General features: G+C 37.6%; 2 protein-coding genes across 4 annotated transcripts; one reads left to right on the forward strand and one right to left on the reverse strand.

The window, feature by feature from the left end:
* Window positions 1-307: 307 nt before the first annotated feature.
* Window positions 308-1602, forward strand: LOC147563523 (uncharacterized). Its single transcript, XM_086638660.1, has 2 exons — window positions 308-947; window positions 1069-1602. The coding sequence occupies exons 1-2, from the start codon at window positions 495-497 to the stop codon at window positions 1348-1350; spliced, it is 735 nt and encodes a 244-aa protein (XP_086494786.1). The 5' UTR covers window positions 308-494; the 3' UTR covers window positions 1351-1602.
* Window positions 1603-1949: 347 nt separating this feature from the next.
* On the reverse strand, window positions 1950-7387 carry LOC147563524 (TPX2 (targeting protein for Xklp2) protein family). 3 transcript variants are annotated; one of them, XM_086638656.1, is made up of 11 exons: window positions 7180-7387; window positions 6699-7140; window positions 6110-6178; window positions 4946-5947; window positions 4498-4716; window positions 4112-4155; window positions 3930-4019; window positions 3764-3854; window positions 3599-3670; window positions 3057-3158; window positions 1950-2730 (listed from the first exon to the last, which is right to left on the reverse strand). In XM_086638656.1, the coding sequence occupies exons 3-11, from the start codon at window positions 6143-6145 to the stop codon at window positions 2254-2256; spliced, it is 2133 nt and encodes a 710-aa protein (XP_086494782.1). In that variant the 5' UTR covers window positions 6146-6178; window positions 6699-7140; window positions 7180-7387; the 3' UTR covers window positions 1950-2253. The 3 variants fall into 3 exon arrangements, with proteins under 3 accessions (XP_086494782.1, XP_086494767.1, XP_086494775.1); XM_086638641.1 differs by having other exon boundaries at window positions 3930-4022; window positions 7180-7352; XM_086638649.1 differs by lacking the exon at window positions 7180-7387 and having other exon boundaries at window positions 3930-4022; window positions 6699-7156.
* Window positions 7388-14387: the final 7000 nt, after the last annotated feature.

Raw genomic sequence — 14387 nt, forward strand, 5'->3', positions numbered from 1 at the left:
CGGTTGGTCGGTCCGACCAAACTCAAATAACCAAATCAAGGAGTGAAAAATTCAATTTTTGAACTATGGTAGATTTGAATTCCTGCAAAAATTATCTATTCAGTAGTTTTAAATCCCTAAATATCCTAGTTTTAAATCCCTAATAAGTATTAGTTACTAATTTATAATAAGGTATAATATGTTTTGTTACACGAGTAGAAAAAAGTTTTTGTGGGATAATCTTATTTTCTCCCCTAATTTTCGAGTACACCAAACGCGCCCCAATTAAACAAAATAGGAACAGCTTGTTCCTCAAGAAACGTATATGAAGGGGTCGAAGCTAACCCTATATTCTCTCAAGAGAGAGAGAAAGATTTTCACTATTCACTTTTTAATCACTTATTTCTCTCTCTCTCTTGAGTATCTATTGCTGTTTCGGTAGTCATTCTCTCTCTCTCTCTCTTTTGTCTATAGAAAAAAACTTATTGATTGCTTGAAAACAGTAAAGATCATCGATGCTTTCAACATCAAAGATGACAACTAATGCCCCAGGTTGGGTACCTCATCATTATCATCGTCGGATTCATCATCAAATACACGATCAAGATCATCAACAACAACCACAGGAATACATGCATGATCATGATCATCATTACCCATTGAAACTAAGGATAAAGATGGATGGAAAAAGACCTAGAACAATTCAACTCCAAACAACAGTACAACAAGAAGAAGAAGAAAAAACAGAACAAATTGTCAGAATCAAGAGACCACCCACACCCACAAAAGCAACAGAGAATACTAATCAAGATGATCTTGATCTTGATCATGATTCTGATCGTGATCATGATACTGATGATGATGATGATGAAGATGAAGATCAAACAATGGTGGTGGCTTCAAGGAGTTGCATTGAATGCAAAGCTTCCAAAACCCCTTTATGGAGAAGTGGCCCTTCTGGTCCAAAGGTCTGAACTTTTTGTTTTCCTTTTTTTTATTCTTCTTGTTCACTTTAAGTTTCTTGTTCTTCTTTTATTTCATTAAGTCAATTCCTGACTTCTTATTAAAAATTTCCCCTTTTTTTTCCAGACACTTTGTAATGCATGTGGGATCAGATACAGAAAGAAGAGGAAAAGAGAATATGATTTACTAAAAAGAAGTACAAACAATGGTAATAATAACAATGCAGTACCACCATTGAAAGATGAGAGAGAAACAGAAGAAGATCTAGAGAGAGAAAATGAGAAAGGAGAAGAAGAAGATAATGAGAAAGTTATGATGGAATTACAGAGTAAAATTGAAGGAGGGGAAGAAGAAGCTCAAGCTGCACTTATATTAATGGCTATGTCTAGAGGTCTCAGATTTCAATAACTAAGAAGAACTTGTAATTGTGAAGATCTTATCAGCTGTTGATACACAACAAATGTGACTCTCTCTCTAGGGCAAAACTTGGTCCGGAAGTATAGGAACAAGAAAGCATTATTAGGTTTTGATTTTGAGATTTTTCTTCACTTATTGCCTATTGGCCAAATAAACTAGTGGAGTAATATTTTTTGTTAGTATTTCTCTTGAATTGAATAAAGGGTCAATCTATAAATGGACTTTTATTTTGTTTCCTTAAAATTCCTCTAATAATCCAATAATCTCATTCCAAATTAGGGCTTGCTAGTGTAAAGCTTAATCAGGCCTTGCAACAAAAAAAGAAAAGCTTAATCAGGCCAAGCTTGGTCCGGTTCAAACAGAGACCTTTTTAGGTCAAGCTCTAACCAGGGGTAAGTTAGAATTTTGAAATGGGTTGGCTGGAAAGAGTAAATTGTATTACTTCTTTCCTTATTCGAAATAATGGGGTTTACTATGTGAAATTTCTTCGGATTTTCTTAATATGCGAAAAAGGTTGATCTCTGAGTAACACTTGACTTATTACAAAAGTTGGGAAAAAGATCATAAGATGGTTTCCGGAAATGACAGAGTGAAAAGAACAATTGAAAATGTAGAATTAGAACTCAATTGTCTGACAAACAGACAAATAAACGAGGATTATTGCTGTTACAATATCGTACATTGCCTCCTTAACCTACATAATATTAATGACTAACTACGGATCTACAAAGACCATCTAAGAGGAGTAAAGGAATGGTGAAGGGAGACTTAGTTTAGGTATACCCTTGACTAACCATTGTTTATTTTATATTCCAACTACTTCTATGATACATGGAAATGGAATACGATGCTAATTTGCTAAAGAAAATGAAATGTGGAGGTTGGAGGATTTACTTACGAGGCAACATCGACTGAGAGACGATCGATTCTTGAATTCCCGCTAATAGATATGCCCTTCATTTTCCTCATAATCTCGCTGCTACTGTTTCTCGCTGCTGTTGATAGTTGTTTTCCATCGATTCTCTCTCCTTTCTTTAATTTACTACTACTCTCAGATCCTCGTTGTTTCTGTACATTACAATCCTTCATCTTTTCTTTCCCTTTCTTCCCTGTTGTTGACTCTGTTCTTTTTGCAGCTGGTGTAGTTCGGGTTTTGTGGGCGGGTAGATTCTGAGAGCTGATATCAGTTTCTGAACTACACTTTACCTGTTCTACTTTCTGCAAATGAGGAAGTGATCTCATGGATTCAGTGACATGGATGTCTTGTTTTTGTCCTGATTTTGTAGCTGTTGATGATCTGGTTGCTGCTCGGCTTCCTGGACTTGTAGACTTGCTTCTTGATTTAGTTGACTTTGCATGAGTCGATAAAGCCTGAGGATATAAGAAACAGAAAACCCAAATTATTAGTTATTTTTAGCTTACCATAATGTGTCATTAGCTTTTGAAGTATGACGTGCCGTGGAATTACTAGAAGACGTTATTAGAGATAAGAAGGTAAGAATTAGTCCTCTCTTGGGGAGTTAACAGATCCAAATTCCTTGTAGGAAAATTGTTGCTTCGACGGGTTTCAACTTTGTTTTTATCATATTCAATGTTTCATTAACTTAACCCAAGTGTCACGGTAGTCGAAAGGATCGTATTTTTTTATTTTCATTTTAACTTTCATGGTCACTAAATAGTTGGGTATGTTTATGTACCTTTTTGTCATCTGAACCTCGTGGGTGGTAGAAAGAAGGCATTGGTGTTGCTTTAAAGTTGAGGCTTCTCCTAAGTTGTTTCATTTCCGCTTCTGTCTCTTCCTGCAGATATATAAAACTATGTGATTATTGTCTCCACAAATGTACTAGACCAAAAATGGAATTGGAAACCACAATCAGGCTTTGGGATGGCACAATTCGAACCAGGAAAAGCTAAAAAAGAGTATTTATGATGACAACAATTTCAACCCTGATCTTGAAACCCACTTCCCCACACATTTCAGTGTTTCACACCGAAAACATAATCTCCGAAAGACTGACGAAAAATACCAACCAGGAAAAAAAAGGCAATGATTCAGGATAAAAGAAGATTGAAAGGATTTTAGTTGATTAAAAGCTAAAATATGACTGCAATGGATTTGAACAGAAGAGCAAGGCCTTTTGTGTTCGTTTAAGCACTAAATCATTGCATATGTAGACTACAGAATAAGGAAAAACTAGAACCAGAAATCAGATAAGATTTCTGTGTGATCCACAAATACCTGCATTTTTGCTTGGAGCTGATTCATCTCAGCTTCTTTGGCATGCATTTTTTCTTCCAGCTTCATATAGAACTGAATCAAATAATTGGAGTAATGTATAAGACCTTTCTACAAATGCCCCGCAAAGGCACTTTTGGATACAAATAATCAGAGATGAAAGTTTACCTGTCTTCTCCTTTCTGCTCTCTCATCGCTTCTGAAAATTGGAACGTTAAGCTTGATGTCTTGCTTAGTTGAATTCAAGTTCTGTTTAGGCCTGCATTTTTCATATTATGTAAGAACATATTTGGGGATATAAATAACGTAACTCAAAAATATGTTTCTTATAAACCTATTAGTAATTCGGCGTGATCTCGTTTCACTCTTATCAGGAACAGAGGATTGAGGTATATTCCCTGCATTGTCTGTGCTTTGATCTTTCCTGCTGTTACAATCAATAAGAACACTGTTAACTTACTAACCAGGGGACATTTGATATTATATAAAATTCAATTGGAAAGAAGAAATTTTCACCTTTTGTTCTCTTGACTCTGTTTTGCCCTCAAATTTTCGCAATCCTAATCAATTGACCAATCAAAAATCAGGTAAGAAATACACTTCAATCAATGACATCTAACTTTTCATTTAGCCTAAAAGTCAGAAAACTCTAATGAAACAATCATTTAGGAATCAGTAGCTTATCTAACTTGCAAATACAACGATGAATCTTATCACAGTTTGGTATTTCTATATTCACTTATATAGCACTTTATCTGCTTACTTTATTGAAAGTTCGAAACAATATCCCCACATTTATAGTTCCATCCAACGCTTACATAAAGCACCATTTCTTAATAAAACCACAGCACTGAATTTAGTTGTTTCATTCAACAACTGCATGATAATAGTTAATTCTTTACCTCTTGTTTCATCGTTTTTGGATGATGGGATGCAATTACTGGAGCCTTACGTCGTGATAGTTTCTTTGGTTTAGTTCTTACTGGACTTTCTGTTGCCATTCTCCTTGTAACATTTGAAGAATCCTTGGATGTTTCATTTGCAGTCCTTGTCTCTCCATCAGCAACTGTTAGCTGAGTCCTCAACTCGTGTTGAGCGGTTTTTATTTCTTCTTCTCTAGCCTTTACCAATAATCCAGATAAATTGAAAATCAAAATACTAGTAAACCAGATAGCCCCAATGGAAAAGAACCCCACTAAGTGAAGGTTCCAGACTACAACTGAATGACTGATATTTGCTAAAATGGTACAAGCCGATACATCTCTCTCCTGCTGTATGCTCTATTGTCTTGGACAAAGAGGAAACACAAGAAACAAGAAAAAAGAAATTTTGTGTAAAAAAGAATCGCACCTTAGAACAATTTTCATCTTCTCTCATTGAAGGTCCATTGTCCTTTTCACTTGTGAGAGACTCTGGTGTCTGATCACTACTTCGAGGCAATTCATCAATATTTATTGTTTCATGAGCAAGCAGATCTTTTACTTCTACTTCAGGTTCATCCTTAACAGAGAACTGTGTTTTATGTACAACTTGATTTTGATCCAATTCACAAGGCTCAAGGTGTTCAGAATCACTATGACTCACTGCACCAGCATCATCGATGGTGGATGCCATCTGAAATTCAGGCAAAATATCCTCGCCCTCATTTTCATGCCCTACCACCTCGTATTCTCCATGATCTGGTGAAATTTCCTCGCCCTCATTTTCATGCCCCGCCACCTCGTGTCCTCCATAATCTAGTGAAATTTCGTCGCCCTCTTTTTCATGCCCCACGACATCGTATTCTCCATGATTGGGTGAAATTTCTCCGCCTTCACTTTTAGATCCCACCGCATTGTATTGTCCATGATCAGCCGGAATTTCCCCATTCTGGCTTTCCCACCCCACCATATCGTATTCTACATGATCGGTTGATATTTCTCCTCCTTCATTTTTAGATCCCACCGCATTGTATTGTCCATGATCAGCTGAAATTTCCTCGTTCTCTCTTTCCCACCCCACCACATTGTATTCTACATGATCATCTGAATCATCTGGGCTTTCATCGTAGTGACCAAAATGAGCCCCTTCATTAGAATGCTCAAACTCTTCCATGTAATTGAGATGGTCTAAAATTTCATCACTTGTTTGATATTCTACCCCACTTTGGCACTCACTAGGCTGGCGTAGAAGAGCCTTCTTCTTAAAATGAGCTTCAAAGTAAGCTTTCTTCTGAGTTACTGAACCTGGTGTCGAGTATTTCTCAACCTCTTCAAGATACCTATTGTGTGAGAAAGCTGACCTTTTTTCCCATGACAATGATTCAGTTTCAAACCTTCCAAAAGATATTGAACCTGAGTGTAAAGAACTTGACTGCCAATTACAGCAAAAAGTATTAGAATCGAACGCCTAGATAACGAATTTGATAAATCACAACAACAATGCCGACATCAAACATATAGAAAAACTAAGAAGCAAACGCAGAATTATGAAGTTAGTGCTAATGAAACCATCACTAAAAAAAAAAAAGCGGACCTCAAACGAAGGTGGTTCTTCAATTTGTCCAGCCATGATAGTCAATTAAGCATCACAATCCAGTAGTACCTGTAAACAGAGTTTAGTAGATCAAGATTTCTACTTCGAATTTGGTACTGATCCAATATAAACACAACTTCATTCAAAAAAACAACTACATTTAGATGAAAGTTAAGAAATTTAAACTTAGAGATCTAGATCTTTTAATTATTTGAATACTATAATTCTAAACTTAAAAAGATTGTGAATTTTATATCAAGACCATTCAGAATTCTTCCTCCAATTAAACCCTTATCAAAAGCCTTGTATGAAATCTTAGGATTCACTAATTTCCGCTAATTCAGACATTGACTAATCTTTTTTACCAAAAATAGAGATCCAAAAAACGGTCCATTAATAATTCAAAGTTATGATCTAAAACAAAATCAAACAAATAAGGTTAAAAAAAATTCTCATTTAACTCATGAGTAGTGAGAGATAAGTTAACCTAAATTATGCAAATTAACAAGGTCGAGTCCATAACCAGAACAAAGTCAAAGAAGACAAATCGGAACAAGATAAGATTTGGGAGAGAAGAAAAGTATAGTACCAGTAAAATGTCTTGGATAGAAGAATTTCAATGACTCACACATCATAAATTGGTCCAATCGAGTCAGCTAATACTACTAGTAGTACTAAAATCTCCATTTCCAATATTCCATGGATAAGACGACGAACTCCAAGAAGTTAATTGAAGTCCCGAGAAGATCAAGCACCAGAGAATTAGTATCTTGATCTAAAACCTAAAACGAGTTCGTCTTGATCTGTTAAATGTGAAACCCTCTAACAGATCAAGAGTTAGAGAGAGAGAGAGAGAAATTGTGTTTGTGTAATACTAGCACAGATCAAATGGATTTTAGAGAGAGAAGATGCGTGTGAGTTAAAGAAAGTGATTAATAAGAGAAGAAGGGAGTATATGATGAAATGCTGCTGCTGCTGCTGCTGCTTTTGAGAAGATTTTATCTTTTTGGTTAGCTGCTGAAAGTTTACTACTAAGTTTTTTTTGTTGAAAAAAGTTTACTACTAAGTACTAATAATATAATAAAACCAAATGAGTCGCTTAAAAGGCTAAATCTGTTATTGTCTCCTTCCTTTTGTCTTTCTTTTCATTTTCGAGAAGAGTAGAGTAGACATCCATCATTGTTAACTTTACTCCTAAATCTATCACTAATCTTATCCTCCTTCTGCGTGTTACTACTTCGGTACTTCCGTTAATTTAACGTTATATTACAATTTGATGGTTTTGTGTTCTAAGGGTTTAATGAAATATTTATTGGCTCACAAGTAGGGGTGGGAATCGGGCGGGCTCGGTCGGGCTCGGGCTACCAAGTGGCGGGCTCGGGCGGATCGGGCTCGGATAAGCCGAGCCCGAGGTAGTGAGCCGGGCGGATCGGGCCGGGCGTATCAAACACTTGAAGTGTCCGTGGCCCGTCCGAGCCCGACTACCCGAACGGGTTTCAACGGGCTCGGGTCGGGCGGGCTCGGGTTTATTGAATTAATAAAAAAATAAAATAAACAATAATTTAATAATAAAATAATAATTTAATAAAAAAACAATAATTAATTAAAATACCAACCATTATATATTATAAAATTATATCATAAACAAAATTACATAATCTCCCATTTTAATAACAAAGAAGTACATTTCCCTCCCTCCAACATTTTAATAACAAAAAGTCCAAAATATAAACAAAAAGTTACATTTCTCTCCTTCGTTCATTAATCTAGCAATCAAACTTGAGAAATGCTAGGAGTTGGTTCGGGAAACCCGTCGTTCAACGGATCAAACTCCTTCAAAGTAACATTAAGCTCATGCTTCCACCAATCCTTAAGACAAACACAACACTCCAACATTTCCGGAGTTAGGCTACTCCGATAGTCCCCCAAAATTCTTTTACCTAAAGAGAAAGCCGACTCGGAAGCAACAGTCGAAACCGGGACAGCAAGAACATCACGTGCTATTCGGGACAAAATCGGATACCTCTTCTCGTTCTCACTCCACCAACCCAAAACATCAAACTTTTCAATATTATCGACCGCAGGATCTGGCTCAGACTCATATCTAGATATTTCTTCGGAAGCGGTAGCTATTGGGTCCTTTCGGACTCTCTTAATACTTCTCCAAAAAGCACCACGCCTAGACGGTCCATCGAGCTCACTCTGAGGTTGATCAACAGTAGACGACGAAGAAACGGATGTAGGCACACTCAAATCAGCCGTATACTCTTTAAATAATTCACGTAACTTGCCGATCATGGTGGCAGATTGCTCGGTAGAACACTTGATAACATGAGCCGAAGTATCGAAACAATTCTGAAGTTCGGTTAAGAGCATATGAACTTTCATTTTGATCCTTGGATCTAAAATACATGCAACACCAAACAATACGGGAGTTTCACCACAATACTTGCAAAATTTAGCTTCCATGAAATGAATAATGCCCGCAAACATAGGATCATGTCGATTATCTAAAAATACCATCCCAATATCAACCAAATACTCCAAGACGGAGTTAGAAGTCACATAATCAACACCAGAAAAGAAGTTGGTTGCCTCATAAAAAGGCTTCAAAAACTTGTACAACAAATTGGCGTGCTGCCAATCACTACTCGATAAGACAAAAGGCGGAGATCGATCAGATAAGAAAGAGTCAATCGAATCCTTAAACGGAAGGGCACTTCTCAACATAAGATAGGTTGAATTCCAACGATGTTTTACATCCAACTGCAATTTTTTAGGAGAATAGTTCTTTGATTCACAATGTGCTCGAAATTGTGCATTTCGAGTCTCCGATGCAGAGATATATTCAAGACAACCTTTCAACCGTGTAAGCATTTCTTTAAACTGAGGAACTTTAAAACCATCCTGAACAACCAAGTTCAAGATATGACAGCAACATCGAACGTGAAATAATTCGCCTCTCAATGGTAAATGAGGCATTAACTCAATTAAACGAGAAACAGACACAGTATTTGCACTAGCATTATCCATTGACAAGGAAAACACTTTGCCAGATATCATCCAATCATTAGTTAGCTTATCATACAAAACATTGGCAATGTGTTCCCCAGTATGAGACTTGTCCAACAGAATGTAAGAGATGATTCTCTTTTGGACACACCAAATTTCATCAATGTAATGCGCTGTTATGCACATGTAACTAAGCCTCTGGTTCGAAGACCAGATATCAGAAGTAAGAGCAATTCGACCAGGAGCACTAAGTAAAACATTTCTAAGTGCATCTTTTTCTTCCTTAAAGTATTTAAGGATATCATTTCTAACAGTGCTCCTAGAAAATGACTTGAACCCAGGATGGAAGGAATCAGTAATATAAAATTGAAAGAAGGGATCCTCCACAAATTGCATCGGCAACTCGCGAAGGATTAAAAGCTTGATCGTGTTTTTGCGAGCTCTCGCTTGACTAAACTGAAATGAACCCATATTTCCACTGTTTGGATCCTGTACCAACTTTGATTGAGTCAAGTCGATTTTTAGTGCTTTAGCACACTTAAATGTGTGCCTCTTGAAATGTGTTGTCCCGTTAGAAGATTTCGAGTTACGAGAAATGCCACAAAAGTTACATTTGGCCATTTTAATGATCTTGCCTCCATTTTTAGGATCAGGAGTATCATGAAAGGAATAAAAGTCCCAAACCTTAGAAGATCTGCCTCTCGAACAGGTTGACGTTCCAGTCAGCACATCTACTTCGCCTGCGGCAGAACCAGCAGGAGCAGACACACCAGGAACAGGAGGATCAGCAGTACCAGCAGGAGATATTTCTCCATGAGCACCACTCTGACTCTCCGTCAAATCAACCTAAGTAGAACCACAGCCAACATAGAAAGTCATTCTACTAAGCTGAGTTCATGAGAGATCTAAGATAACGAAATTCATCATCGGTTTGTAGGAACATCAATATTCGTTCGGACATTCAATTTCTAACCAGCTTCCTTGAACCACCCATTTTGGTTACGGTGTTCTAACAACAAAGAAGTGTCCACAATTGGGAGAACCATATAAGTTCTTCATCAATTCGGTCCTTCTAAGTGTTTGAACAACGTATCCAAAACTGGAATGACAAGTGATCCAGTCTGAAATCTTGAGTCCTACAGAGAAGGTAAGAAATATAGAAGTCAGAAATAGACAAGTTTAAGAACTTAGAAGAAAGAAAAAGAGAGAAGAGAAGAGAATAGTACTTTAACATGAAAGAGTTGTCATAAAAAAGAATTGTTTTGTAAAAACTGAGAGAGGAATTGTTTTATAAAAAAGAGTTGTTTTGTAAAAAGATTGTTTTTTGTAACAACTCTTTTATAAAAAAACAGAGAGAAGAATTGTTTTATAAAAAAACAGAGAGAAGATTTGTTTTTTAAAAACAGAGAGAAGAATTGTTTTTTAAAAACAGAGAGAAGAATTGTTTTATAGAAAAGAATTGTTTTTTGTAACTACTCTTTTATAAGAAAAACATAGAGAAGATTTGTTTTTTAAAAATAGAGAGAAGATTTGTTTTTTAAAAACAGAGAGAACAATTGTTTTTAAAAAACAGAGAAGAGTAGTAGTTTAACAAAAATAAAAAAAAAAAAAAAAAAGAGAATAGTTTTAGAAAAAAGAAGAAAAGAAGAAAAGGAGAATAGTTTTAAAAAAAGAAGAAATGAAGGCAAGATCATCATGTTGGCTCAGATCTGTGATGTCTGACTAAGTTGTTTGAAAAAAAACTACTTTAATCTATGATCTAGATTCTAGTCTTACTAAGTTGTATAAAAAAAGAGATCTAATGGTTCTAAAAGAAGAAATCTACAAATATTATTAATTACTTAATGGTTCTAAAACAGAACACTCGGATCTGTTTAATCAGACAGATCGATAGTCAGACGACTCAGATCTGTCTGATTAAACAGATCAAACTCATTGTTTGTGTTCTGTTTCAGAACTAAAATTAAGATAATTATCTATGAACTATGATCTATCATCTTGTATCAAAGAGATCTAACGGTTCTGAAACAGAACACTCATTTGAGTTTGATATATTTAATCAAATGAGTGTTCTGTTTCAGAACAAAAAAAAAAAAAAAATCCACTATTTTTTGTGTCTGTACATGGTACATCTTACATCGTCTTTCATCAATCACAAAAAAAAAAAAAAAAAATTACATTAACAACAGACCCTAATCGATCTATTTGATCAGACAGATCAAAGGTTTAGAACTCTGATCTGTCTGATCAAACAGATCTGTTAACATTATAAGATTAAACTAACTATCTAAGATCTAATAACAATATACTATAAATTTTCACAAATCAAAAACAAATAACAAGATTACAAGATCATAACAGAAAATAAAAACAAAAAACCTATCTAAGATGAGTTCAAGGCTTAACCGCTTCATCTGATCTTAATGATCATCAGCGTATACCTTAACCGAACATCATCACAAGTCCGAACTCAGAAGTAGATCCATTTCTCGGTTTCTCCAAAGTCCAACTCGAAACCCACATCGCATGCATCATTAGAAACAGTAGAAGACTAAAGGTATAGAGAAGATACTAACCATTTTTGTCGATCCTATCGGTTGGATGATGAAGGTAAAACTTTAATGTTTCGTTGGCTTTAGGGTTACTGGTTTTCGTTGAAGCTTTGTAGATACTAACCCGGTTTAGATGAAGCTTTAGGTTTTCGGTATAGAAGCTTTAGGTTTTCTTTGGCTTTGGGGTTACTGGTAGAGAGAGAGAGGCGGAGAGAAGAGATCCATTTTCGGTTTTAGGGTTACAGGTCAAAGGTTTCTACTGGTGGTAGGAGAGAGAGAGAGGCGGAGAGGGAGAGAGAGGCGGAGAGGGAGAGAGGAGACTTAGGGTTCGGCTGTGGTGCTTTTATAGGGTGGTCGTTTTAATCCAACGGCTGAGATGTGATTTGAAGGGGCGCCCTATCTCAGCCGTTGGATTGAAAATGACACGCGGATTACACGGGTACACTGTCGGGCTATATTTCGGGCTTCGGTCGTCGGGCTCGGTCGTCGGGCTTGGTCGTCGGGCTATGCATCGGGCCGGGACTCGGACGGGCTTAACGGGCCGGGACTCGGACGGGCTTAACGGGCCGGGACTCGGAATTGAGAACCTGTCCGAGCCCGGCCCTATTAGCCCGCTATATCGGGCCGGGCTAGCCCGGCTCGGGGCTGCTTCGGTCATCGGTCTCTCACGGATCGGGCCGAACGGGCCGGATCGCGGGTTTCCGGGCCGTTTTCCCAGCCCTACTCACAAGTACGGGTGGGATTTTGGCCTGAAACCCGTCCGGATCTGAAGGGTTCGTGACCATCTGATGTCTGAATCGGTCTGTACCTGCCCGACAGAAAGAGCTTAAGCGGACGAAAGCGAGCATAGGTCCTCCTTACCCGGCGATCCGACCGAGTCCGCTCGCTATAGTCCACCCGATCGAACCCATCCGTTTAAACTACCCGTTATACCCGCCTTATATATGATTGATTTTAGAGTTAATTCCTATATGGCCCCCTACTTTGTGACCAGCTTCCTTTATGGCCCCCTTTTTTTCGTAAATTCAAATATGGCCCCCTATTTTCAAGTAAATGTCCTAATTGTCCTTCCTATTTATAATTTTTCAAAATAAAATTAAATACATTCCACTTCATTTCCACCTCACCTCTATCTCCACCTCACATGTCTCTCCACCTCACCTCTCTCTCTCCTCCTTTCTTTTTCTCTCTCTCCACCTTTCTTTCTCTCTCTCCAACTTTCTTTCTCTCTCTCTCCACTTTTCTTTCTCTCTCTCTCCACCTTTCTTTCTTTGTCTCTCTCTTTCAACCTCTCCCACTTCGTCTTCCCCGGCAAGGTCGTCGGCCGGAAAATTTTCCGCCGGCGACCTTAAAAAAAAAAAAAAAAAAAAATCATCTCTCTCTCTCTCAAAAGATTCCGGCGAAGGGGTTACCCTTCGCCGGAATCTGTTGAACCAGACCGGTCTGGTTCAACAGAACAAATCTGAATGTCTGCTCGAACAGACCTTCGAAGGGTCTGCTCGAACAGACCCTTGAAGGTCTGTTCCGAGTAGACCTTCAAAGGTTCTGCTCGGAACAGACCTTCAGATCTGTTGAACCAGACCGGTCTGGTTCAACAGATTCCGGCGAAGGGTAACCCCTTCGCCGGAATCTTTTGAGAGAGAGAGAGAGATGAGAGTTTTTTTTTTTTTTAAGGTCGCCGGCCGGAAAATTTTCCGGCCGGCGACCTTGCCGGGGAAGACGAAGTGGGAGAGCTTGAAAGAGAGAGACAGAGAAAGAAAGGTGGAGAGAGAGAAAGAGAAGTGGAGAGAGAGAGAGAAAGAAAGGTGGAGAGAGAGAAAGAAAGGTGGAGAGAGAGAGAGGTGAGGTGGAGAGACATGTGAGGTGAAGATAGAGGTGAGGTGGAAATGAGGTGGAATGTATTTAATTTTATTTTGAAAAATTATAAATAGGAAGGACAATTAGGACATTTACTTGAAAATAGGGGGCCATATTTGAATTTACGAAGAAAAGGGGGCCATAAAGGAAGCTGGTCACAAAGTAGGGGGCCATATAGGAATTAACTCTTGATTTTAAGCCTTTAGATATGTAGGGTTAGCTACAACCGTTAGATTTCAAGAGTAAAAATATAGTATAACTTTAAAAATTACTTCTCTTAGCCTTGTTATCGCCTCTTTACTTCTCTAGTCTATCTCTTCTCTAAAATCTCAATATCCCATCAGTAACCCTAGAATCCACAATACAAAGATCGTAATTCATAAGGAGAAGAATAGAATCGATCGTAATCCATGAGAAATCTCAATGATATTTTGTATTCATTTACTTTTTAAAATTGTAAAGTGAGAGTTTAGAAAGTTGTATTTAGCGATTAAACAGTTTTATTTCGAATAAGAATTTTTTTATTTGTTCATTAGTGACTGGCACCCGACCGACCGATACCCGATTTGCTCGACTATCAAAACGGTCACATACACACTTTGTTGGAGAAAAATCTGAAATGTCCGAGTTGGAGTGAGTGAGAGAAAGATGGAAGAGAAGAGATATGGAAGGAAGAGGGAGACGAAGATCGTAAGAGAAAGGAAGTTGGAGAAGAAGATGAAAAAAAATTAAAGTTCGTCGAAAAAAGCCATCGGTTGGTGACCCTCTCCGACGAACTATGATGTGGAAGAAGGTGAGGTGGAGAGAGAAAGCGGTCAGATGGACAAAGAGAAAAACAAATGAATTAAATTACAGAA

The sequence above is a fragment of the Eschscholzia californica genome, unplaced genomic scaffold (assembly GCF_041429995.1).
Source record: "Eschscholzia californica isolate CP2 unplaced genomic scaffold, dmEscCali1.0.p SCAF_1, whole genome shotgun sequence".
In the NCBI taxonomy this organism is placed as follows: Eukaryota; Viridiplantae; Streptophyta; class Magnoliopsida; order Ranunculales; family Papaveraceae; genus Eschscholzia; species Eschscholzia californica.